Source organism: Protomyctophum bolini (assembly GCF_963924005.1).
Source record: "Protomyctophum bolini genome assembly, chromosome: 11".
Classification (NCBI taxonomy): domain Eukaryota; kingdom Metazoa; phylum Chordata; class Actinopteri; order Myctophiformes; family Myctophidae; genus Protomyctophum; species Protomyctophum bolini.
The window spans coordinates 18,374,972-18,399,315 of record NC_137872.1 but is presented as its reverse complement, the minus strand read 5'-3'; the positions used below and the strand labels follow the sequence as shown (position 1 = coordinate 18,399,315).

The following is a 24,344-nucleotide window of genomic DNA, read 5'->3' as shown; positions in this document are numbered from 1 at the left end:
GGTGGTGGGCAGGTACACTACCCCTGCACCACCCACCCAAGTGCCCCTGATGGTTCACGTGGTTAGTATAAATGTTTTACAAATATAAAAAGCCCACTGTACCTAAATCTTAAACCATATAACCAAATGTCATATTAACCACCTAATGTCTTACCCTGATGCCCGGCTCCGTGCTTATCGGGGGAAGACTTCCTCTTGAAGGAGTAGTCGTGCGGCAGAGGGGAGAAGGTCTTGATGTGATGGGATGGTGACTGGGCGGTCTCCACAGGATGGCTGTCCTCCGACAGAGGCCTCTTCCCCAGCTGTGACACCCTGAAGAACTTCCCCGAGCTTGGGCTGGCCGACGGCCCCAACAGTCCCCCCAGGCCATGCTTGTGGAGCCTAGACCATTTACAAAAACAGTCAAATCCCATTTTAAAATACCAAAAATAACCAATCTATGAGAGCTTGTAGATCTGGTATTTTTGTCCATTTATTTGACTTTTTTTATCTGGTGTATTCAGCAGGATACAGGACATTATTTTAGCGGAACAGATAAACATGATAAATATCTATGGACAATCCCGGACGTATGGTCACTGTACCTTGACCCCGAGTGCAGGAGGCTCAGGGGAGATTTGCGGTATTTAGCTGACTGGTAGCTCGAAACCCGCTGGCCTTCCAGACTCTCCCAAGCGGGGCTGCCACCTCCCTGGCCGGACTCCTTCTTCACTCTCTGGTCAGATGGAGAGGAGGTGCCTCCTCTCCCTTCTCGCTTGTGCATAATCTCCCTCAGGGTGTCGATGGGCGAGCCGTTGACCGACCACTCCGTGATGCCCATCTGGCGCAGGTGGGAGCGGGCGTGACTGGACAGGCCTTTGCGGTTCTCGAAGTACTCCCCGCAGAACTCACAGCGGATGTCCCGTGTCGGTTCGGCCTCATGGGTCATGGCTGGGCGACGACCGTAGGCGAGAAGAGAAGAAATAGAAGAGTGAGTAAACAAGTTGTTTGTCGTTACAAAACAAAGAATCAAACTTGAGGACAAAATACTTGAGTGGATGACCGCAAGACTGCAACTATCGATTATTCCCTAGTAGCGATTATTATATTGATACATTTTTCGATTGATTGAATAATGAAGTAAGTAGGTTTTTTATATATTTTTTATATTCTAGAAAACAAATTCTAGACGATTGTTTAAATAATCAACTAAATTGATTAGTCACTTAAGCCCTACTTGTCATACAATGGTCACGGTGTCACGCAATAACAATAGCATATCAACAAGCTCACAGCGTGTCACCGCACGATGCCTTGTGAACTTGTAGGTCTGCCATTTTTCTAACTTTCCCCACCAAAATAGATTATTATTAATCTTTTTTGTAATAATCGTTTAAATCAATTACAGTTGGATTAAGTGTTGCAGCCCTAGATCAGCGGTTCAATGTGCGGGCCGGGGACCACCAGGGGTCCTTGACAGGGGTTCCAAGGGGTCCCCAGCTAAATGATTGATACTTCAAAACCAAATGAACCCCTTTTTGACTCTGTAATTCCAGGGAGCATACTTATGGAACCAGGATCCGTTTGGTTCCATTCATAGAATTTCGTACACATTTCAAGGACCCCCGGTTCGAACATCAAACCGGGGGTCCTTGAAATGAAAAGGGCTGAGAATGGCGGCCTGAACGCACCTAGGTTAAGGGGGAAGATGCTGTCCTGGCCGCTCCAACTGCAGTTGAGCGGCGCAGAGGCCCGTCCTCCCCCGGACCCCCCGGGTGACATGGTGACCTCTAGCTGCATGGGCTCCGGCTTCATCTTGATGACCAGACCCCCAGAGGGGGACGAGGAGGACCCCGGCCTGCTGGCACAGGCGGTGGGCTGCGGCGGTGGGCTGGAGGGCCGGGCGAAGCCGAAAGGAAGACGACCAAGGAGCGTGGTGGGGGAAGGGGAGGAGGAGAGGGGGGGAGGGGAACGGGCGGACGCAGCCGACGATGGAGAGGGCGGCGTCTTGTGCCTAGAGCTGTAAGGATGGTGACATTGCTGCATTTAGTTGACAATTAACTGTCACACAAATAACTGCGGTTAATGATTGAATTGGAGAATTTGTTTGCATTATATATTTTCTGTTCGTCTTTTAGGCTTTGTGAATAAAAATTGCACTAGACAGCTATGACAAATAAATAACCTATACTGTACTTATAAATAACAATATACAAAATTACTGACGATGACCATTACCAATAATGAAAATAAATAATGTACGTATGGCCAAAATAGGCAATATATTTGATAACTTTCAAACAAAATTTTACCACTTTGGCACTCTATTTTTAGAGAAACTTGTACTATACACCTAAACTCATTGTACTATACACCTAAACTCACTGTACTATACACCTAAACTCATTGTACTATACACCTAAACTCACTGTACTATACACCTAAACTCACTGTACTATATATACACCTAAACTCACTGTACTATACACCTAAACTCACTGTACTATATACACCTAAACTCATTGTACTATACACCAAAACTCACTGTACTATACACCTAAACTCACTGTACTATACACCTAAACTCATTGTACTATACACCTAAACTCACTGTACTATACACCTAAACTCATTGTACTATGCGCACTGCTATTGTCCAACAGATTCATTTATCTAGGCAAAATAAATTGCGATTATCTCAGATATATACGCGATCAGGTGATTGATTATGTAATATTAGTGCCAGGCCTACTTATGGGGTTTGAGCGGCAAGGCGCAGGGCAGGCCCCGCCTGGTGATCACCTCCCTCAGGGTGTCGATGGGCGAGCCGTTGACCGACCACTCCGTGATGCCCATCTGGCGCAGGTGAGAGCGGGCGTGACTGGACAGGCCTTTGCGGTTCTCAAAGTACTCCCCGCAGAACTCACAGCCGATCTCTTTAAGAGGTTCACCTGAGCGGAGGACACAAATTGGAAGTAAATGCATTTGGTTCCTTTACAGGAACCAAATGGACCTTTACAGGTCAGTGAGAATCACAGACCTACATGACAGCCTGAACGTACAAATGGAACCAAATGGAACCCAATGGGTCTACTTGATTCCCCAATTGTTTTCCTTCTACACAAATCACTTCTCTGAATATAGACGATCTTTAAGCTCTCAAAACGAACTAACCTCTCTGCGCTGTTAAAGTGTAGACCGGCTATTTTCACGTATTATAAGGACGTATCCAGAGTGGGAACGCTAGGGTTCATATGGTTGATGATTTATGATCATGCAAAACGGGCACGTTTAGCGTATAGCACTCACTGTGTGGAAGTGCCATGAGCTCGCCGCTGCTCAGGCGGAAGACCTGCATGGCGGAGGACTTGTGCCGCTTGGTGGGTGGATGGCCGAGCAAAGACGAGGCGGACGAAGAGGTGACTTTGGATGGCGAGCCCCCCCTCGACGTGGTCATCTTATAGAGGAGAGGCGAGGGGGAGGAGGTGGACGTCAAGAGGGACGGCGGGCGCTTCGAGGAGGCCAGCGCCGTGACGAGGCCCGGTGTTTCGACGGAGGCGGGACCGTCGGCCTGCAGCGTGTTGACATTGTGCTTGAAGTCGTCCGTGTGGATGAGCTGGTTGAGGAGGTCTATGGGGGACCCTTTTGACTCGGAGTACTCCACCCCGAAGTGTCGCAGGTGGGCCCTCGCGTGGCTGGACAGGCCCTTGCGAGTCTCGAACCAAGCGCCGCACAGCTGACAAATGATGTCTTTGTTGGGGTCCACCTCCAATGCTGCAGGAAAGCAACACATCTAGTTAGCACAATAGAACCCTAAAACTACTTACAGCAGTGGTTCCCTGACATTTTCTGGATCAGCATTCCAAATATCCAATTCTGTGTGTAGTTTGCATGTTCTCCCCGTGTCCCCTAGGGTAGATACCCTCACAAAAACATGCAGTAATCCTGGTCTCTAAAACTACCTCCCCCTGGCCAGCCAGGGCACCTGATGGAGGGGAAAGGAACTGGTCGGAATAACGTGTCCCTTCCACGCGCTACGTCCGGCTGGGGAAATTCCTCTGTCAGGTGAAAAGAAGCAGCTTGGACTCCTCATGCATAGAAGGAGGCATGAGGTCAGTCCGCTGCCCCCCCCAGGTTGGCAGAGGAAGTGTAGCGCCCAGGATTACATTAGATAATTGGCACTGGGTGAAAAGAAAACTGGGTTACAAAATCGTGGGATAAAAATAAAAAAAAACAAAGAATTGTAAACTAGTTATAGAATCATAAACTACATAAATAATTGAATCATAAACAAGTAATCAAATCTTAATTTAGTTGTAGTTACCAGCAAACTAGTTCCTTTACAAAAGGTTCAGAATCTGGGTCTTGCCTGTACTTTTTGTTTTTTAATTATGTTTTTATTTTGGTCATTGTGTACAAGCATAATGAACAGCTTTACATCATGTGGTCAAGTGCATTAGATTAGTTTGTGCTAGTTTCTTACAGGTATGTTCTCAATGGTGTGTGTACAAAGAGGCTCTACGCACACCAAAGTCCTTGTGGCGGTGCCGACGCACGGGAGAAAACTATATAGGAGATCTTGAATGAACAAGAAGGTGGCCGCACACACCAATAGCCAGAGTACCAATATTTATTCGGACAGCAGGTAAGACAACATGTTGTCTTACCTGCTGTCCGAATAAAAATAATAATAAAAAATAATAAAAATGTTCTCAATGGTGACCAAAGTTACAACATTCTATTTCTTTTTTTCCTCGAAAGAAAACAAAACAGACAAGAAAAACAAAAGACAAACGCCTGTACTTTTTAACCTTTATTTATCTTTTGTATATTGTAATTGTACAACATTTCACTCCTTGTACCTAAACTAGATGTATCATAAATTAGTTATAAAGTGTGAGTTCTAATCTAGAGGTCCCCACCTAAACTGTAGGAACCAAATTAACCTTTACAGTAATGCTGCACAATTCTTGCTCAAATGTGAAACTCGATTTTGAATTGAGATCATGATTCTCACACAATTCTCATTTTTTCCATGGAAATATTTATTGTCCTTGTTTGTAGTTGCTGAACAGTAATAAATTCAAAATGTGGCACCTGGAGCGAACTACTATGGCTTTAAACAACATCAAAGAGCTTTACTTAAACCTCTCTTAGTCCTGCATACCAAACTTGGGTGTCCTTGAAATTAAAGGGTTTTGAGAACCACTGATTTATAGACTTTTGGCTATTTGTGCTATTTCTGAATTCCACCATTGTACAACATAAAGGGCCATTGTCACCGACCCCGAGCGCTATAACTATAATTATGTCGTTCACCATTTTCTTTGTTATAATTATGGTGTGGACTCATCCACATGAGTTGTAACTAATTCATATGATATATGAATTAGTTACACTACAACTATAAATATTATTTATAGTTATACTATAAATATTATTTATACGGTAGTTATGTGCTTGGTGTGAACAGCCACTAATATAGGGGTATCAGACCAATCGAATTAGTCGATTATAAAAAATAAAAAAAATCATAAACCCTGCTTCTTGATAAATCGATTACCTACATGAGCAAGATTAAGCTACGGTTAAGGTTACTGGTTCGGTATATATTTCCAGTGAATTGCCCACTAGCCCTAATGCAAGAGTTCAACATAAGCTGGGAGGAGAAGTTCCACTTACTGAGGTTGAGAGGGGCGTCAGACTCCTGCGGTGCCCAGAACGGTTTGGTGGTGGCGATGGAGGCTAAGCTCTTGATGCTCTTGTGGTCCGGGGAGCGCATAGGCAGCAGAGAGGATATGGGGGCTTTCCTCACAACGGGGGACGGGGAGGCGGGGCGCAGCGGGGCAGAGGGGGGCCGGGGGGATATGCCGGGGGACGGGCAAGGCGTGGGCGTGGAAGAAGAGGAAGACGCGCCCTTCACAGCCTTGGCCAGGACAGATAGATGGAGCGGCTTCTCTTCGAAGTCCTGCGGTTCCGCCTCCTCGTTGTTGTGCATGGCGGTAGGGCTGTTGGGAAATGTTTAGCTGACGATTCATTGATTGTCATACTCGTACAAGTACATAGCGATTAGCGATTTCATTGTGTTTTGGGGCACACTAACACTGGAACATTTACAAAGCCTTTTAGGCTTTGTAAATAAAAATTGCACAGGGCAATGACATATAACTTCAATATACAAAGGAATGATCCGTAGCAATAATTTAAATGAATAATGCACGATGGCATAAAAAAAATGGCCGTTGTGAGGTTGTAGATATGATATTTCCGCTATTTTTGCACACTCTTCAATCCAACAGATTAATCCATACAGCTGAATGGAAATGATTTCCAACGATCGCGCACAAATAATTGTGATTATCTCAAATAATTGTGATCAAGTGATTATGTCATCATCGTGACAGGCCTACTTCTTGGCAGACGGTGGCCGGGGTGGTGCAAGCGGCGGGGTGAAGTGGCCGTCCATGCCTCGCTCCTTGGCGATCTGGTAGAGGAGGTCGATGGGCGCGCCGCTGCTCTCCGACACGCTGATGCCAAGCTGGCGCAGGTGGGAGCGGGCGTGGCTGGACAGGCCCCTCCCGGTCTCGAAGTGGGCGCCGCACACCGTGCACTTCAACAGGTCAGGGTCTGTGATGGAGGGAAACGCAGAGCAGCGGCATGAAGAGAGAGATGCAAGGCAACAGGCAACAGGCAATTTGTACTTATTTTTTGTGTAATTATTTCGTATTAACTTAAACTGCTCTTTGTGTCATGAGTACAACAATAAAGCGGCTAATTTCTTCCCTGAAACAAGGTTGGTTTTTCACCGATACATACAATCATCAACAATCATCAACATGAGGCATCACTAAATTAATACTGTCTTTGATATTCGCCAATGCATTTTTGGATGATTTATTTTCCGCGATCCCGGACTTTTAGTTTCACAACAGTGTCTCGCACTGGAAATAGCCGATCTACAAGATCTTCAGATCGGCTATTTTTGGTGCCAAGTACAATCCTCTTTCCCTCCTGACATGGTCAAGGCAGATGGCCATCCACCCTAGAACCTGGGTCTGCCACACATTTATTCCAGTTAAGGGGGAGTTTTTCCATTGCCACCGTCAAATAAATAGTTTGCTCAGGGTGGGATAACGGGGGTCTGCTCATAATTCCGACCTCCCTTTATTCTGACATCCCAATAGTCCGACAAATGTTAGGTTAGTGTGAGGTTAGGGGTAGGGTTATTTATCATGGGGCTAGTCGGCCAAACAGGACGTCGGAAACATGAGCCATCAGAAGAATGACATGGCACTGGACAATGTAGGGTCAAGGCTCTATAATTATGTAAAGTGCCTTGAGACAACTGCACTATAATAAAATTGACTTGAGATGAACTGAATACATAACTCTGGCTTAAGTTTAACGTTCCATTCAGCACACTTCTGAATCCTTCGCGAGAACCTTTTATTTTTATTTTTACGGACGGTTCGCTTATTGACAGCTATGTTAGCTTGTTGCAAAGAAAGCAACCGGTTTGCATAACAGAAACAGGTGCCAGGAGGAGTTCCCTCATCTCAACCTCGGTGCATCTGTCTCCCCTGAAATCAAACAATGGCAGCATTTTGCAGTGGGCCACCCCCCTCCCCTCTAGTGTCTACACACACCGTCACCCAGTGGGCCACCCCCCTCACCTCTAGTGTCTACACACACCGTCACCCAGTGGGCCACCCCCCTCACCTCTAGTGTCTACACACACCGTCACCCAGTGGGCCACCCCCCTCACCTCTAGTGTCTACACACACCGTCACCCAGTGGGCCACCCCCCTCACCTCTAGTGTCTACACACACCGTCACCCAGTGGGCCACCCCCCTCACCTCTAGTGTCTACACACACCGTCACCCAGTGGGCCACCCCCCTCACCTCTAGTGTCTACACACCGTCACCCAGTGGGCCACCCCCCTCACCTCTAGTGTCTACGCACGCCGTCACCCAGCTTGCGGTAACACGAGCACACAGCTCCGAGGTCTTCCCTATTAGCACCTCAATACGTCCGTCTGCCCCTGAGGACGTCCCGAGGGGCACCCCTCTGGCGTTTGCCGTTCGGCAACGCTGATCCGAGGTCAGTTGTGTCACTGCTTTACTCAACGAGACAGATCAGTGCTGGACCGTGGCAGAAAGTGATCCACTGTCAGTCACGCCTCGATCCCAAAAGGCTGAAATGCATTAATGCACTCACCTTGGCTGCATCAATCAATTATTTTTTCAATGATTATTGATTCTTTTTTGATTAAAATCGAGAAGTGCGTTTAAAAAAAAAACATGTAGTATACTGTATATATACGGCACACACACACACACACACACACACACACACACACACACTATAGGCTACATATAGAGTATATAGCCTATCAATTCAATTAACCACGTAAGCATTAACTTATACTTTCTCACACAACGGTGTCATGCAAAACAATAACAGATCTACAAGAGATGCGATGCATTGTGAGCTTGTAAATCTATTTTCAGTATTTGTTTTTTACTTATTTTTTGATAACTATGATGACAAAACAGGGATCGATTATGAATGGATTATTTTATCAAATTATCAAAACATTCAACCGATCTGCAGCTGCATTAACTGTTGCGCTCCTGAAGTGCCCTCACTCACCCTTGGTGTCTGCATCATCCTGGTCCCTGGGAGAGGGGTGGTCCGGGTCCTGGCTGAGCGGACCCTTTGTCCCTGTGTTGGAGCTCAGACCCTCCTCCTCCTCCTCTTCTACACCCTCCTCCTGAGGTTCTGGTCCACACACAACCCACCACCACCAAAAGAAAGTGTAAAATGCCCAAGCCACTTATTATAAACTTCTGTTGCGGTAGGAATTTGACTTACATTAGCTAATCACCTGTAATGCCGGTATAGGCTACTGTTAAGAAGGAAGGTATATGTATTTAAACTGCAGACTGCAAACAAAACAAATCCCTTTTGCATTTATTATTCATATTGTCCAGTGACCTATAAGTATAGGCTAGTCTGTACATAATGAAAATGCAGGATGAATGTCAATCTATAGCCAAACTGTGTGAGCTGATTTAGTAGCCTATAGTCATAATAATAACAAGAGCCATATTCACAACCTTCCGTATAGAGAAATAATAGGCTAATCATGAAATAAACTCAAGTAGATAAAAGACACCCCATCCTTGTGTACAAGCAAAACATGGCTCTGACAAACACGGCAGTCTTGGCGCGAGCGACGCTGGCTGCATTCCTGGGACAAAAGTGCCATTTTCTGCGACAAATCGGTAAATCAAAAGAGACGTGCAGACAGACAATGCTTTTTGTCTGGTGGGAGGGCGTCTCTGCGCTTGTCACTTCATCTCCTGACTGTAAAAGAGCAGCGCTACTCTGACACATCAGGGCGCAGCGGCGCTATATAAAAACATCACTTATTATAGGTATAGGTTACGATACAAACATTGTCTTCTTATTTATTTTTTACGAAACAAAACTAAGTTATTAAAATGCTACGTTGAGTTGGCATCCATTGTGCAGACAGAGGGAAGCCCGTATAAAGCTTTTGAGCAGCTCTCTAGTCCGAACACTTCGCAAGTAAAAAGTGACACTTCGATTTTTTTAGCCCACTTTTCCAGATCCGGATAAGTTCTGGTGATGATCGCTTTATACATCACTTTCGCTGGAGACAGCACGGTGATGTTGGCGTGACCATGCGCGCTATTACGCTATTATAACAACACGCACAAATCTACATGCACTTGAAAGCACAGCGCGTCCTCTATCAACAATCAAAGGAAAGTAAAATGGCGAGGATTGGGGGAACAGTAGGTAATTTTAGAGATCCCGCAGCGTTGAGAAAGAGTGGACGTCATTCCAGACGCGCACCAGCACAATCACAAAATATAGACATTTGGTCTAGACAAAGCCAAAACAAATATTTCCAAACATCATCAAAAAAAAATTGTCGCGCATGCGAAATGTGCAAACCTGGTGACACACGCCAGTCGCCAACACACACTCTCACACAGTCACACACACAATGACAATCCGGCTATAATTACGCTTTTAACATGATTTTTCTTGGGCGCGACATTCTTTGGAAAAGGTGTCATAATCTGTTTGGCTGTTTTGTGTCTGGCTACAATAATGTGACAGACGGCAGGAGACGCGCACCAGACAGTGCAACAATGTGTGCTTGCTTACGTGTGTGTGTGTGTGTGTGTGTGTGTGTGTGTGTGTGATCTGAGGCGAGGGGGGCACCATGCAGCCGCGGTCCCAGTGCTCCCTACTCACCGGTCAGCAACCGCAGTGCATCGGGCTCCCCGGCTGCTAAAGCCAGACAGTTTTTCCGCTATTGTTTGGGTCTGCGGGGAGGTGGAAGCAAGCAGCCATTTTGCCCCCATATGCACCGCTAAAGCTATAAGGCGTGACCAATCGAGTGGAGGCGGAGGTTAGTGGAAAAGAGAGGAGACGTGCACTCCTGTGTGCCACATTAACCCATGTGGGCACATCAGACAGTGAGGAGGGCGGGGGCGGTTTTTTTTCTCTCTCTCTCTCTCACAGACACAGACAGACTACACACACACACACACACACACACACACACACACACACACACACACACACACACACACACACACACACACACACGCACGCACGCACACGCGCACGCACACACACACACACACACCACAGGACCACTGCCACACTCTGAAGCCACTGTAAAAATCCATAGCTCATAACTCTGAGAGTGTGCATGCATATGCACATCATGTAACCAAATGTACCTATATTAAGTGTCCATGAATAAGGTTAAGGCTACATTATTTTGCACACTCTCAGATCTACTTACTGACCCTGCAGACCTGTAAAGGGTCAATTTGGTTACATGTGCAGTGCACATCACTATGGGTCCATTTGGTTCCTAACTATCAATCATTTAGCTGTGGACCCCCTGGGCATCGAGGGGGTGTGGGGGATATCACATAGCTTATTTTACAAAGGACTACACGCTGATTCGACACCACAAGCGTATACGTGCACACGTGTGCGCGAGCGCACACACACACACACACACACACACACACACACGTACACACACGCGTATGTACACACACACACACACACACACACACACACACACACACACACACACACACACACACACACACACACACACACACACACACACACACACACACACTGATACACACACACACACACACACACACACACCACAGTAATATTTATACAGGACAGTATGCAGGTCTTTTGTATAGCATGCACCCAGGCCAGGGTAAATCCATTCGCACCTGCGGAAATTATAGCCAAACCCAAATCTCCCCTGAAGCGTGCCACTACTACTGTCACTCTCAATTATTTCTTTACAGTCACATGACAAGTGAACTTAACAGTCACAACACTCCTTAAGTGAAATAACCAGCCATTCCTATTTCACGTAAACACGTAAATTTAAGCAACAACCTTTCCAGACATGTTTCATACATTTAGAACAATACAACACTGCTATTGTGCGGATGCGTTACAGCAGTGGTTTTCTTTTTTTTTAATCAGTGGTCCGCGGACCACCAGTGGTCCTTGAGGGGGTTCCAGGCAGGTGGTCCCCAGCTAAATGATGGAGAGTTGGTAATGGACCCTTACAGATCTTTTAACTCTTGAAAACACATGTGTTACAGCAATAATCTGTAACTTTCATGTCCTAACCGGGAATTGTATTGCACTTATGAGCTTCAGGCAGTATTAATTGTCAACCAGTAGGTGTCCTACCCAACACCAGGGTCTACATTCCTCAATGGAAGAATAGAGAGACCACCTCCAACCACTGCAAATTTGCTACACACGTACAGTATTAACATACTTATACCATGTGGTTCTCAAATTGGGGACCTCCTGGGAACCACAGATCGGTTACACTAAGGTTTTAGTCATTCAAGTAAGTTCCGGATAGCAGCTCCAATAACCAAGAAGGATCAGGAACGAGTACATCAGAGGGATAGCGCATGTTAAATGTTTTGGAAATAAAGCCGGAGAGGTCAGACCGAGAAGGTTTGTACAGAGGAGGGACATTGAGTATCGGTAGAAGGATGCTGAGGCCTATAGAGGAAGACTAAAGTAGAGATTTATATGGATGAAGTTAGTTGGTGTGAGAGAAGAGGAGGCAGAGGCCTGGGTGAGCTGGAGCCAGATCATTCGCTATGCCAACCCAGGGAGGGCTCAGCCGAAAGATGGAGAAAAGAAGAAGAAGAACAGAAGCTTACCTCGAGGCTCTTCAGTGTGGTTTTCACTCATCCATGTTCGAGGGGATGCAGAGACCGCGGCGCTCTGCACGCTCTCTTTCTTGACCTGCTCCGTTTCCATCTCCTCCTCCTCTTCCTCCGCCTCCTCCTCCTCCTCCTCCTCTTCCTCCTCCTCCTCCTCCTCCTGGGCGGGCTGCTGGGAGCAGGGGCTCCGCGGGGGGGACGTGGGGATTACCAGGTCAGGCCGGCTGGAGAATAATTCCCTCAGGATGTGGATTGGCGAGATGGTCACCTCCCAGTTGGTGATGCCAAAGTCGCGGAGGTGGGCCCTGGCGTGGCTGGAGAGGCCGGCCCGCGTGTCGAAGCCAGCGCTGCAGAACTCGCAGCGCATCACGCTGAACGTGTCTGGGTCGAAGTTGGCGACTGAGGAGAAGGATGAAATAAAAAAAATACTCTTACAGCTTTACAATTATGATGTGGTAGTTATAGGGGTACCTCCCATTTCCACTAAGGGAAACAAACAAACAAAACCAACCAAAATCTTGTAATCTATCCAGTTATTATTTAGTCTAGTTAGGAGGTTAGTCTAGTTAGTCTAGTTAATACTTTTCACTGGTTCAATATTCATAAAATTCACAGACAATTCACAGACTAACCACTTTCAACCGACATGGGTCCCTATTTTGGGCATGTCATTATCGATTTCTAAAAATGTTCAAAAGTAGTGAAACTAGCAGATCTAAAGCTCACAGTGCTTTGCATGACACTAGCTGTCATATCAAATATGAAATATGAAATATACGGAGATACGATATTTCTGCCCGACAGCGATGATGTTATGTACCACTCACATTCACATTCCAGTAATATCATAAGGAGTCCTGTGATTATTATGGCACAATGAAACCTATTCACATTATAGCCCGAGGATAATTTGCCGACCTTTCTTCTTCTTCTTCTGATAAGAGAACTTCTTCTCGATGGCGTTGACCTCCTCGGGGGAGATGAAGTGACGCACGTTGTAGCTGACGCCCACTCTGTTAAGGTGGCCCCTTACGTGATTGGCCAGCCCGATGCCGTTGTGGAAGCGCTCGGGGCAGTAGGGGCATTTTCTCTCCACGCTCTTCAGGGAGCCGCTCTCTAGTGGTTGGCACAATATCATTTCATTGATCATTGATTACCGTAATTTCAATTAGCCGTTTAATTGTGTTTTTGGCATTGAACAACGGAGTATAATATGAATATTACATTCATGTTTGCGTTTTAGGCTTTGTGAAAAGAATTGCACGGGACATATTATGACAAATAAGAAATTATTGACAATAATAAAAATAAATAATGTGATATGGCCAAAACAGGGCATATACTGTATCTATATTTGATAATTAAAAAGAAAGAAGTGAAAGAAGTTCACAATGCATCAGTATCAATCACAACGGTATCATAATCATATAATAAATAATGGCCAAAACAAGCCATATACTGTATTTGATTTGAAAAAAGAAAGAAGAATTGCCGATCTAAAAGCTGACAACGCATCACATTCACTATCTTTTAACAGATGAATTTATACAGATTCTCAAATAAAGTTCTAGTTGGGATGTCTCCTGGGCGTCTCCCTAGTTGCATGTCCCACTGAGAGGAGGCCTCAGGGCAGACCAAGGACCAGATCCCCATCTGGAGGGGGTTACATATATCTCCACGCTGGCATTAGAATGTGTGGCTAATGTTGCCCAGGAGAGAGAGGTCTAGGATTCTCTGCCAAAACTAACTCCGTGATTGGACTCCGGATAGGCGGATGAAGATGGATGGATATCATCTCTATCACTATCAGGTGAAAACCTCATAATGTCCAAAACTGTTACTTTTCAGGATTCAAATTCAAAACCAGCAAAAGTACTGGATTGGAACGCGTTTTGAGCTGCGGGTCTGCTATTTTTGATACTTTTGTGAGACGCTGTAGAGTGTAGAATGATCAAATAGGACATTCATTTATGAATAAAACACAAAAAGTAAGAATATGGAGATAAGAGGTTTCTGCCCGACAGCGATGATTTGTTAAATAACTGCGATCGGTTGATTATGTAATTATTGTGACAGGCCCATACCGCTCTCCTGGTCAAAATCGTCCTCGTCTTCGTCCAGGATGCCCTGCTCCGCCAGGAAGCGGCGCAGTTGTTCGTCATCGACGTCGTCGTCGCCGTTGTCATTGTCCGCCGAGGCGGCGAGCACTCGGCTACTTCTCCGCAGGATGTAAACCTTTGGGTCTTCTTCCTCAACATCTGAGTCTTCCTCCTCCTTCACTTTCTTCTCTTCGGGAGATGATGTGTCGCTCTGCTGTGCTAGAGAAGAGCCGTCTAACACAAGACATCTATGTTATACTGCCAGGGAACCGCAATTCAGCTTTACATTGCTTGAAGCTACACAGCCAAGTGTTTATTTAACAATACAACTTAAGAGTCAATTTTTACACTTTCAGAGTTTGTAAAGACTTATAATTGGTGGTGTATGATAGTTTCTTTGTTTTAAAAAAAAGTTATTTGTTTAAATGTTTTTTGTTAAAACCTTGAAGCTCTACATTCTCTGATATTAATCATTGCAATAGAATAGAGCATCAAGAAATCTAATAATCAGAAAATACATTTCCAGTTTGGGATACCAAGTTTTATCCAATCAAGAGACAGAACCCAGATCAATTATCAATTTAAATGTTATAGTTCTCTAGTTCCAATTGTGTCAACCACTTTCATTTTGCATCATTAAGACTGGATACTTGGCTTTAATAATAGTCTTACCGAGGTGGGATCTCGCTCTTGTGTGTGGCCTCAGTCCTGCAGGTGAGTCTGTGTGATTTAGGCTGAGCTCAGAGTCCAGAGGCGTCCGCTGGCCTTCATGCAGTGTGTTTCCCCTCTCAGAAAGGCTGTTGTTGCCCTGTCTGGGACGCAGCTGGACCAGCTCGTCCCATTCCCCCTCTCTCTTGGTGGCTTTCCTGTTCCCAATGCACTTGAAGGCGGGGCGAGCCACAGCCACATTTGGCTTCTGGTGCTCCAGAACGCTGTCCTCCGCGGCAGTGATCCCATGCTGGCTTTTCCCCTCTGGAAGACTGGTCCCGGACCCCGAAAGATGGTCAGAATCCGGGAAAGAGTTAGAAAAGGCAGGATCCGTGCTGGATCTGGAGTGTTGACCCATATCGTCAGGCCATACCCCACTGACGGAGGGCTGCCCTGGGTGGCCCGTGTTCTGGTGTTGCTTTAAATGCCCACGGACCAGGGAAGTGGAGGACAAGCCTGATGGAGAACCAGCACGGAGGGCAGACGCCACAGACGGAAACCTAGTCTGCTTGTCGGGGGAGGTGTGAGGTGGGACTGGGGGAGGTTTTCTGTTGTGGGTCTTGGTATGGTTGGCCAGTGCTTGGGAAGTTCTTGTGCTGAAGTTGCATTTGGGGCAGACGAAGCGACGGCGGTGGGAGGGGCCGGCTCGGGGTCGGGCCGGGGTTGGCGCCATGGTGGGCAGAGGGGATGGGGAGGATTCTGAGTCCAGAACCGCGTCCAGGTCCAGCGTTGCACCCGGGCCCGGGGCTCGGACGGGAGTGCTCACTAGGTCAGTGTCTGGTCCTTTGCCTGTAGCAGGTGGGACATTCTGAGTTACAGGCTCCGTCGCGACACTCTCCTCTCTCTGCAACTCAGCCACCTTCCCGGTGTCGTTCAGCTTCCCGATCTCCTCCAGGATCTTCTCTCTGGACTCCTGGTGTTTCCTGTGGTGATCGGCCAGCGCCAGCCCATTGGGCAGGTTCCATCCGCACTCCACGCACCGAAACCGGACACTCTTTGCCAGACGGTCCCTCCTGCCGGCGGCACCGCTGGCACCCGACCCGCTTTGGCAATGCTCGGTCATGTGCTCTTGCAGGTGGACCTGCTTCTTGAAGTAAATGCTACATTCCACACAGGTGAAGATCTCTTTTCCCGGTGCCGCGGCGCCGTCTTCTTCTTGGCCACTCTCTCCAACTTCCTCTCCCAGGACGCCTTCCTCTTCCAGCTTCACCGACCCGCTCCCCACTTCCGCCCTCAGGTCCATCTCCTCAAAGTCGTAGTCCCCGCCTATAAGGTTGTCCCGATCATGACATTTTTACGGTTAATTGTCATACAAATAATTGCAAATTAACAATTTAACTTTAAGTTACCATTGGACATTGGACTAGAATTTCTGACATTGACATTTTTGTTTGGCTTTTAGTCTTTGTAAACAAAGATTGTACAGGACAGAAATGACAAATAATTATATCCAGGCCATATATTCTTTATTTATATTAATATTAATTGAATAATTCCAATCATTTTCCATAAACAGCCGATCTACAGGCGCTCAAACAGTGAGCTTGTAGATCGACTATTTTCACCATGTTTCAACATGAATTTATACAGATGAGCGGAAACGATTCTGACAATATCATGCAAAGATAATTCAGATAATCTCAAATAATTGCGATCAGGCGGTTGTGTAATACTAATTGTGACAGGCCCTTACCCCCGGCGTCTTCGCCCAGCTTTGCTGCCTCGGTGGTGGGTGGAGACCTCTGAGGAGGCGCCCTCATCCGCCTACCCGCCTCGGGCAGTGTGCGCTGCCAAGTGCCCAGACCCGAGAAGGGCCTGAGCAGGGCCCTTTTCTTCTTGCGGCGCTGGATGAATGTGCAGTGGGCCCAGGGGGCCGGAGGGGGGCTCTCGGGGTCGGAGTCCCCCGGGAAGGTGTACACGTCCCTCTCGGAGTCCTTGGCGTCCATCCCCCTCTGTGTTTTCACGTAATTGTCATTGCCCCCTCTCTCCTCTTCCTCCTCATTCGCTATTTGGCACCCTTCCTTTGGTTGGACTTTGGTTGGAGGCAGAAACGGTTCAGCGCTACTCTCAGATACATTCCACGCTTTGTCGTCCGCCGCTGTGAAGCAAAAAATAAAAAGGAAATGGAAAATAAAGATTAGCCACTTTGAACCTGTCCCTATTTTTGGCATATCATTCTGGATAAAAATAGTACAAAGTAAATACAGTAAAGCTCTCAATGCGTCGCCATGCAAAGCGATGTGCAAACTTGTTGATTGGCTGTGTTTTGCCACACAACACCATCTATATGACAGTGGTTTTCAACCCTTTTCATATCAAGGCCCATTATTTATTCGGCATCTGAGCCACGGACCACCATTTGATGGGATTCTAGCCTCTCAGAACCAAGACTTATATTTAGTTGTCGTTGGATAAGATTTTGTCCATAATTCCATGCTGTATTGATGTGGTACCTGACGAGGAATTTACCATCACCAAAAGCTCATTGGAATACATTTAAATGAGCCTATAGTACCATGGTAATTGAATACACTAAATTAGTCTAGACGGGCCTTGGAACACTGTAACCATGCTGTGATCTGTGGGCAACATTTGGCGGTTGTCACTTAGATCCTCTCCACTCCTCCACCTCACAACCCCCGTCTCTTCCTGTCCATGTTGGGAGAGCAAGTCCCCCCCCCCTTCCCGTCTCACCTGTTCCGTCCCACCCCCCCCCCCCCCCCCCTCTTCCTCTTCCTTTGTGTGTAAACAAATGGTCCTTTGCTTTCACCTCCCCATCCTGTCTGCTCTCATTCTGTAGATCCACCTTGTGGGTGGGGCTAAGACTGTATATAAAGTATAGCTCTGTGATTGAATGGCTTATGCTTCTTGGGAGGACCGGCCTGCGAGCCAGTGGCATCCGTGTATACTGAGTGCACGTCAAATAAAGATCTACAAGGGAAGTTGATGTCTCATGCGTTTAGTGTCAGAAATTCAGCCATATCAGTTTGGTGTCGAGAAGTGGGATCCTGTTGTCGTCTAAAACTCCGGGAGATCAAAACTGACTGATTTCAACAAACGGACAGATCTACAGAAGAGTCAAATGCTGAATCTACGGAGTTCAAAACGCCAGGATTTAAAAAAAAACCTGTGACTACACTGAAACGGTGAGAACCTTCCAGATTAAGTGCTAATTCTCATATTTTGAAAAAAAAAAAAAAAAAAAAAAAAAAAAAGAGAAAAGAGAGACCTTGTTAAGTCGCAGCCGAAGAACCGTGCTTGCCAGAGACGCAGCCAAAGAACCGTGCTTGCCAGAGACGCAGCCAAAGAACCGTGCTTGCCAGAGACGCAGAACCGTGTTGCATTAAGAGAAGTCGCAGCCAAAGAACCGTGCTTGCCAGAGACGTCGCAGCCAAAGAACCGTGCTTGCCAGAGACGCAGCCAAAGAACCGTGCTTGCCAGAGACGTCGCAGCCAAAGAACCGTGCTTGCCAGAGACAGTATTTCAATTTGCATTAAGAGAAGTCGCAGCCAAAGAACCGTGCTTGCCAGAGCAGCCAAAGAACCGTGCTTGCCAGAGCAGCCAAAGAACCGTGCTTGCCAGAGCAGCCAAAGAACCGTGCTTGCCAGAGCAGCCAAAGAACCGTGCTTGCCAGAGCAGCCAAAGAACCGTGCTTGCCAGAGACGTCGCAGCCAAAGAACCGTGCTTGCCAGAGACGTCGCAGCCAAAGAACCGTGCTTGCCAGAGACAGTATTTCAATATGGGAAACAAAAAAAGTGCCCCTTCAGCCACAGAAAAGAAAGAGATGGTTGCAAAATATGAGAAGAAAATTAGTAAGAAAAAGTCAGTAATGACCGCCACAAAAAAGTATTTTCAGTGTGGATGGAGGAAGAGACAACTGGGAAATCATATAGAAGAACTTCCAAGGACACAGAGCAGACCACTGGCTCCTCAGAAATCTCCTTTGTCTTCACAGCAGGCACTGACTCTCGACCTGGGCTACATACAAGCCAGTCAATGCCCAGACGGAGAGGAGACGGTGCCTGCAGGAGCCCACGCGGACGGTCCACAGCCTTCAACCAAGAGGAAATCGTCTGACATCGAGGTGGGGAGAACAGAACCAAAACCAGCAGGAGCAGAGCAGCCAGCGACAGACGTCGACGACAAGGGGACGACTCCTGTGCACAGCGCAAGAAGGCTCCTGACTGCAGGGGCGGACCTTTTCGGGACCGGAGACGGGCCAGCGGCAGACGTCGAGGACGGGGGGACGTCTCCTGCGGAGGCCCTGAATCCTACCTGCACAACCCTAATCGTCAAAGCAGCGACGGACGTCGAGGGTGTCAAGAATCTACTCGTTCAACAGGCGGTGGGAGAGGAGTGCACACTCATACGCCCAGAGAGGATTCCGGCAGGCCAACAAATGAAGGAGAGGATGACCAAAGTACCGGCAGTTGCATTCCGTAAGTTTTTACACGCACTGTCAGAGTTGGCAGGAAAGGAGAGGTTCACGCCTCCATTCCTTAAATCTAAGGCCAGAAAGATGCCTTTATTTTCCGATCCCGATGGAAAGAAAAACAAGGTGAAATGGAAATGGAAAGACACTTTTCGGAAGTCTGCTAAAAGTAGCAGCATGTGACTTGCCCACCGCCTCAACAACACACACACACACACACACACACCCCTATCAGAAGATGGCCGCCGATGCCAGGGGAAAAGGTGCCCCATTGCAGCTGTCAAGGAGGCAGTGGGATTGATCTGTGTTGTTAAAACAATTGTATTGTGTAAATTGTGTTATATAGAAAATAACATTACCAAGTACAAAATCTCCTAACCAAAATCAGGCACACCGAAGATGACCTGACTCATAGGATGAAATGGAAAATAATGTCTATACCATGTTAACTTCTTTCCTTCAGTTAAGGTAGGTAGGTGTAAGGTGTGAAAATCGACACCTGCAGCATGCCAGTTTGTTGCTAAAAAAAAAGCTAATGCAATACCTGGAAAGAAAATATTGTTTGGAATATATGATGTTCTCTGGGCTATTTGTTATGTTATAGTTTGCCGTGCTAAATCAACAGGGTACTGTATTAGTATCATTTTTAGGGATTTCTTGGATCCTTTGTAAATTAGATAAGATTTGGATTGTTAAGCCTACAGGATTTTCTTATTAGTCAAAATATATAGTCTCCATGTAAGTGATAAATGAGCTAGCGATTGAGTGCACATCAGTGATTTTTTATCAGTCTAAAAAAAAAATAGAGGAGTATGTGTAGTTTGTCTATAAATGTGGGGACATAGACACTGCACAGAACTTTATGGAAAGTATTGCTACAATTGCTAGGAAAGAAGCACAAAGTTCAACAAAAAAATCGCATTGTGTCATCCCTTTGCTTAAACCATGCTTACAATGTATTTTGTTCAAATGTATTATGATGTATTATTTTGATATTGATGGAAAATTCAAATTATTGTTTAATTAAGCTGTTGTTTTAATTAACAAGAGGAAGGATTTGACGAGGAATTTACCATCACCAAAAGCTCATTGGAATACATTTAAATGAGCCTATAGTACCATGGTAATTGAATACACTAAATTAGTCTAGACGGGCCTTGGAACACTGTAACCATGCTGTGATCTGTGGGCAACATTTGGCGGTTGTCACTTAGATCCTCTCCACTCCTCCACCTCACAACCCCCGTCTCTTCCTGTCCATGTTGGGAGAGCAAGTCCCCCCCCCCTTCCCGTCTCACCTGTTCCGTCCCACCCCCCCCCCCCCCCCCTCTTCCTCTTCCTTTGTGTGTAAACAAATGGTCCTTTGCTTTCACCTCCCCATCCTGTCTGCTCTCATTCTGTAGATCCACCTTGTGGGTGGGGCTAAGACTGTATATAAAGTATAGCTCTGTGATTGAATGGCTTATGCTTCTTGGGAGGACCGGCCTGCGAGCCAGTGGCATCCGTGTATACTGAGTGCACGTCAAATAAAGATCTACAAGGGAAGTTGATGTCTCATGCGTTTAGTGTCAGAAATTCAGCCATATCATACCATAAGAGACATAACAGGCAAACGTTGATCAAAATAACCATTATTTTACATTCTCAAATTGTAAACTTTATTTTGTAATGTTGTTACAATAATAATAATAATAATAATAATAATACGTTTTGGTTTTATTTCACGCTCTCAATAGTTAAAGATCTAAAAAGGGTCAATTTGGTTACCAACTCTCCATCATTTTAAGGCTGGGGACCACCTGGAATCCCCTGAGGGACCGCCGGGGTCCCCGGACCACTGGTTGAAAACCACTGATATACAGTATGAGAAGGTGTAAAGTGTCAAGAATAGCACTTACGTTCCATAGCGCTATGCTGAGATGCCTTTGGGTCCTCAGTGTGTGTGCTCCCATCGTTTTGGCTCGGCCCCTCCACAAGGCTGGGTTTGTCACCGTCACTACGGGAGGGCTGTAGTTTTTCAGGTGCTTGGTCACCCTCACTCTCCGGTCTGGAGATTCATAAAAGAAGTGACATAATTATAAGGTCCAAATAATGCCATCATATACCAGGGCAATTACATTACAGTACACCTCATAATATGAGTACCGTCCGGTATTAGTATGTGTATATTATCACAATGTCTCTAACATGTGGACTAACTGGCCTAAAGAGTGTTGCTGGTTCCATCCCCTACACCGTCAGGACAAATCTGGGCAGTGAATAAGCAACACTGTTCCCTCCCTGTTGAAATGCACTTTGAGCAAGGCATTTAACCTAGGATGACCCAGTTTGTCTATGTTTGTCCCGTGTACTCAGCAAACCCACCAGGATGAGAGCTGGATATAGGAATGCCTAAGATTAGTGATAAGGCATGAGGTGCCACAAAAGAGAAAGCTCCAAATTCTTATAGTAATCCCTTTGAGTGTTTGTTCAGTAACAGCGCTCACCCCACCTCTCCAGCTCTTTAGTAAACATAGAATACATTTTCAGGTGAGTTACTAAAGTCAGGAGAAAGAACCCCACAAAGAACATTCATCAGCTTCTGTTCCTGTTCCAATTTTGTCATCACCTCCAATTTCACTTGTTTTCCCATAGGCCTATCGGTATGCTCCATGAGTTGGTATGCCGATGTAAACATTTATTTTCTGTTGATGAGCGCTGGAGAGACAGGGTCAGGGAGAACACTGTTACTGAACAAACACTACACCGCATGATTATCTCTATGGGGAATATAGAGCTATTTAATACATATTTTAACAAACAATATCACTTATACTCATAGCACCCAACACCGTCAGCCATCCATCTATCCACAGCCCATCTCACCTGAGTCCAGAAGAGGGGGATCCTGGGCTGTGGGCAGCCAGACCATGAGGGTTAGAAAAGTGCTGTAGCTCCTCATCTGACACATGCACCACGGCACACAAACAAAACACAGTGAAACATACGGAACATGCTCAACATACAGAGAAACACAGAGCTCTCTGACTCATAGATACAGACAGCAACATCCTCAGTGTGTATATAAAGGTACTGTAATATTTTTTGTTAAAATAAGTGTTAAATAGATCGATATTCTTTCTGATAGTAATCGCTGCTATAGAGTACTGTACTCTGTAGCAGTGATTACTATCAGAAAGAATATCGAGTGTTTGTTGAGTAACAGGGTTCTCTAAATCTCTCCAAGCTCTGCAGTAAACACAAACACTCATCCAACAGGACAGAGAGATCGCATACAGGGTAAACAAGTGAAATTGGAAATGAAGAAAAACGAGTAGACAAAATTGCAACACTATAAAATGTAAGCTGATGTAATGGGCTCTTTCTCCTGATTGGTTGAAATTGGCATCCCACCTGAAAATGTTACTGAACTATTGCAATTGAGCTATAAACTTTTAACTTTTTTGTTTTGTTTTAACCAGACACATTACAGCACCTTTAAAGCAGTTGTAAGTAATTTGCCTTGGTAAAAAACATTTTTTGCTAAAAAGTTAAAGCTCTATGAAGCTTCAGCGAAGCTTCAATACGGAAGATCTTTTCTCTCACACTATCTTAAATGTCTCACACTACGTCACTTTGTCTTTCACACGCTATCAGAACCTTTCATTCATGAGCACTCCTAGAGCCAATCAAACTCTTTCAATTTGCAGTCAGCCATTCAGGCGTTTTACAAATCACTACCTCTGAACCTGTCATTCTCTTTTCAAGACTATGGTTAGAGTTTGGGGGTTACTGTCGGATTTATGGGTGTCGGATTATTGGGACGTCAGAATAACGCTATGCACCCCACCAGCTCCACATGTTTTGTTTGATATGCTTTCAACCTGATCTTTCCTTATTGAAATATTAATTTCTATAGAATTATTCATTAACAGAGCTCTCTCCGTCTGTTTAGGAAACAGAAGATACATTTTCAGGTTGAGATACCAATTTTATTTAAATGAGGAGAGAGAACCCCAAAAAGTATAATTTTCAATGTAATAGTAGTCCAGTTCTATTTTGTTTTTCCTATTACTTACACTTTAGCTTTTTTTTGTCCTGTATGCTGTGTGAGTTCCCTCTCCTGATTGGATGAAGTTGGTATCCTGACCTGAAAACGTATTTTCTCTTTACTAGAGATGGCGAGACCTCTTTTTATTGAACAAACACGCGATAGCAATGAATAATATGAGAATATAGAGCTATATTTAACACTTATTTTTGACAGAAAATAAATATCATACCACAACTCCCTTGGTTCCATTTTGTACATTCTCAGAGTTAACATCAGATAACACTGAGCATATTAATTGTGTATAGGCTGTATAACATTTTAAACCCATGTCCAATGGACAACAGTAGTATACAGTAGCAACAATAACAAGTACTGTCGTGTTAAAACACCAACAAACTGGAAATGGTAAAATGGCACCACATATTTGTTAGGTTCAGTCTAGACTTGTGTAGCCAGATCAGATGATCTGGCATCTGGGGAAATCTAAAGTCAATACATAGTGGGGCTGTAAATGTCACCATTCTTTAAATGTTTTGCTTTTCACCTATTATGACAAAATAGGGATTTATTAATAATTCACTTAAAAGTGAGTAAGTACAATTTTGAGGTATTTCCAGGTCTCAGTACTTTTACTTCTACACTCAGAGGCATATTTTGTGCTTTTACTCCACTGCAATTATTGGAAGACTTTAGTTATTAATTATATTGTATTACCTATTACAAAACATACGTTGCTTGTAGATCTGCTATTTTCAAAAGGTTTTTTTTCAAAAGCATTTTATACATTTGAAAACTTGAGAAACAGGACCT

General features: G+C 45.4%; 1 protein-coding gene across 3 annotated transcripts in view; it reads right to left on the bottom strand.

Annotated features, from left to right (window-relative positions):
* Window positions 1-24,344, bottom strand: part of LOC308323940 (protein Wiz-like) — a 41,792-nt gene that overhangs the window by 13,388 nt on the left and 4,060 nt on the right. Inside the window, exons 4-18 of one of the 3 annotated variants that reach the window (XM_080775819.1) lie at window positions 22,367-22,442; window positions 21,400-21,548; window positions 16,763-17,167; window positions 15,034-16,335; window positions 14,347-14,595; window positions 13,181-13,378; window positions 12,260-12,661; window positions 8,634-8,762; window positions 6,390-6,606; window positions 5,662-5,987; window positions 3,289-3,753; window positions 2,732-2,930; window positions 1,671-1,999; window positions 585-930; window positions 155-381 (exon numbers count right to left, since the gene is read on the bottom strand). In XM_080775819.1, coding sequence (XP_080631945.1) covers window positions 155-381; window positions 585-930; window positions 1,671-1,999; window positions 2,732-2,930; window positions 3,289-3,753; window positions 5,662-5,987; window positions 6,390-6,606; window positions 8,634-8,762; window positions 12,260-12,661; window positions 13,181-13,378; window positions 14,347-14,595; window positions 15,034-16,335; window positions 16,763-17,167; window positions 21,400-21,548; window positions 22,367-22,442 — 5,019 coding nt within the window. The remainder of the gene's footprint in view (window positions 1-154; window positions 382-584; window positions 931-1,670; window positions 2,000-2,731; window positions 2,931-3,288; window positions 3,754-5,661; window positions 5,988-6,389; window positions 6,607-8,633; window positions 8,763-12,259; window positions 12,662-13,180; window positions 13,379-14,346; window positions 14,596-15,033; window positions 16,336-16,762; window positions 17,168-21,399; window positions 21,549-22,366; window positions 22,443-24,344) is intronic. The other 2 variants (XM_080775820.1, XM_080775821.1) reach the window with 2 other exon arrangements.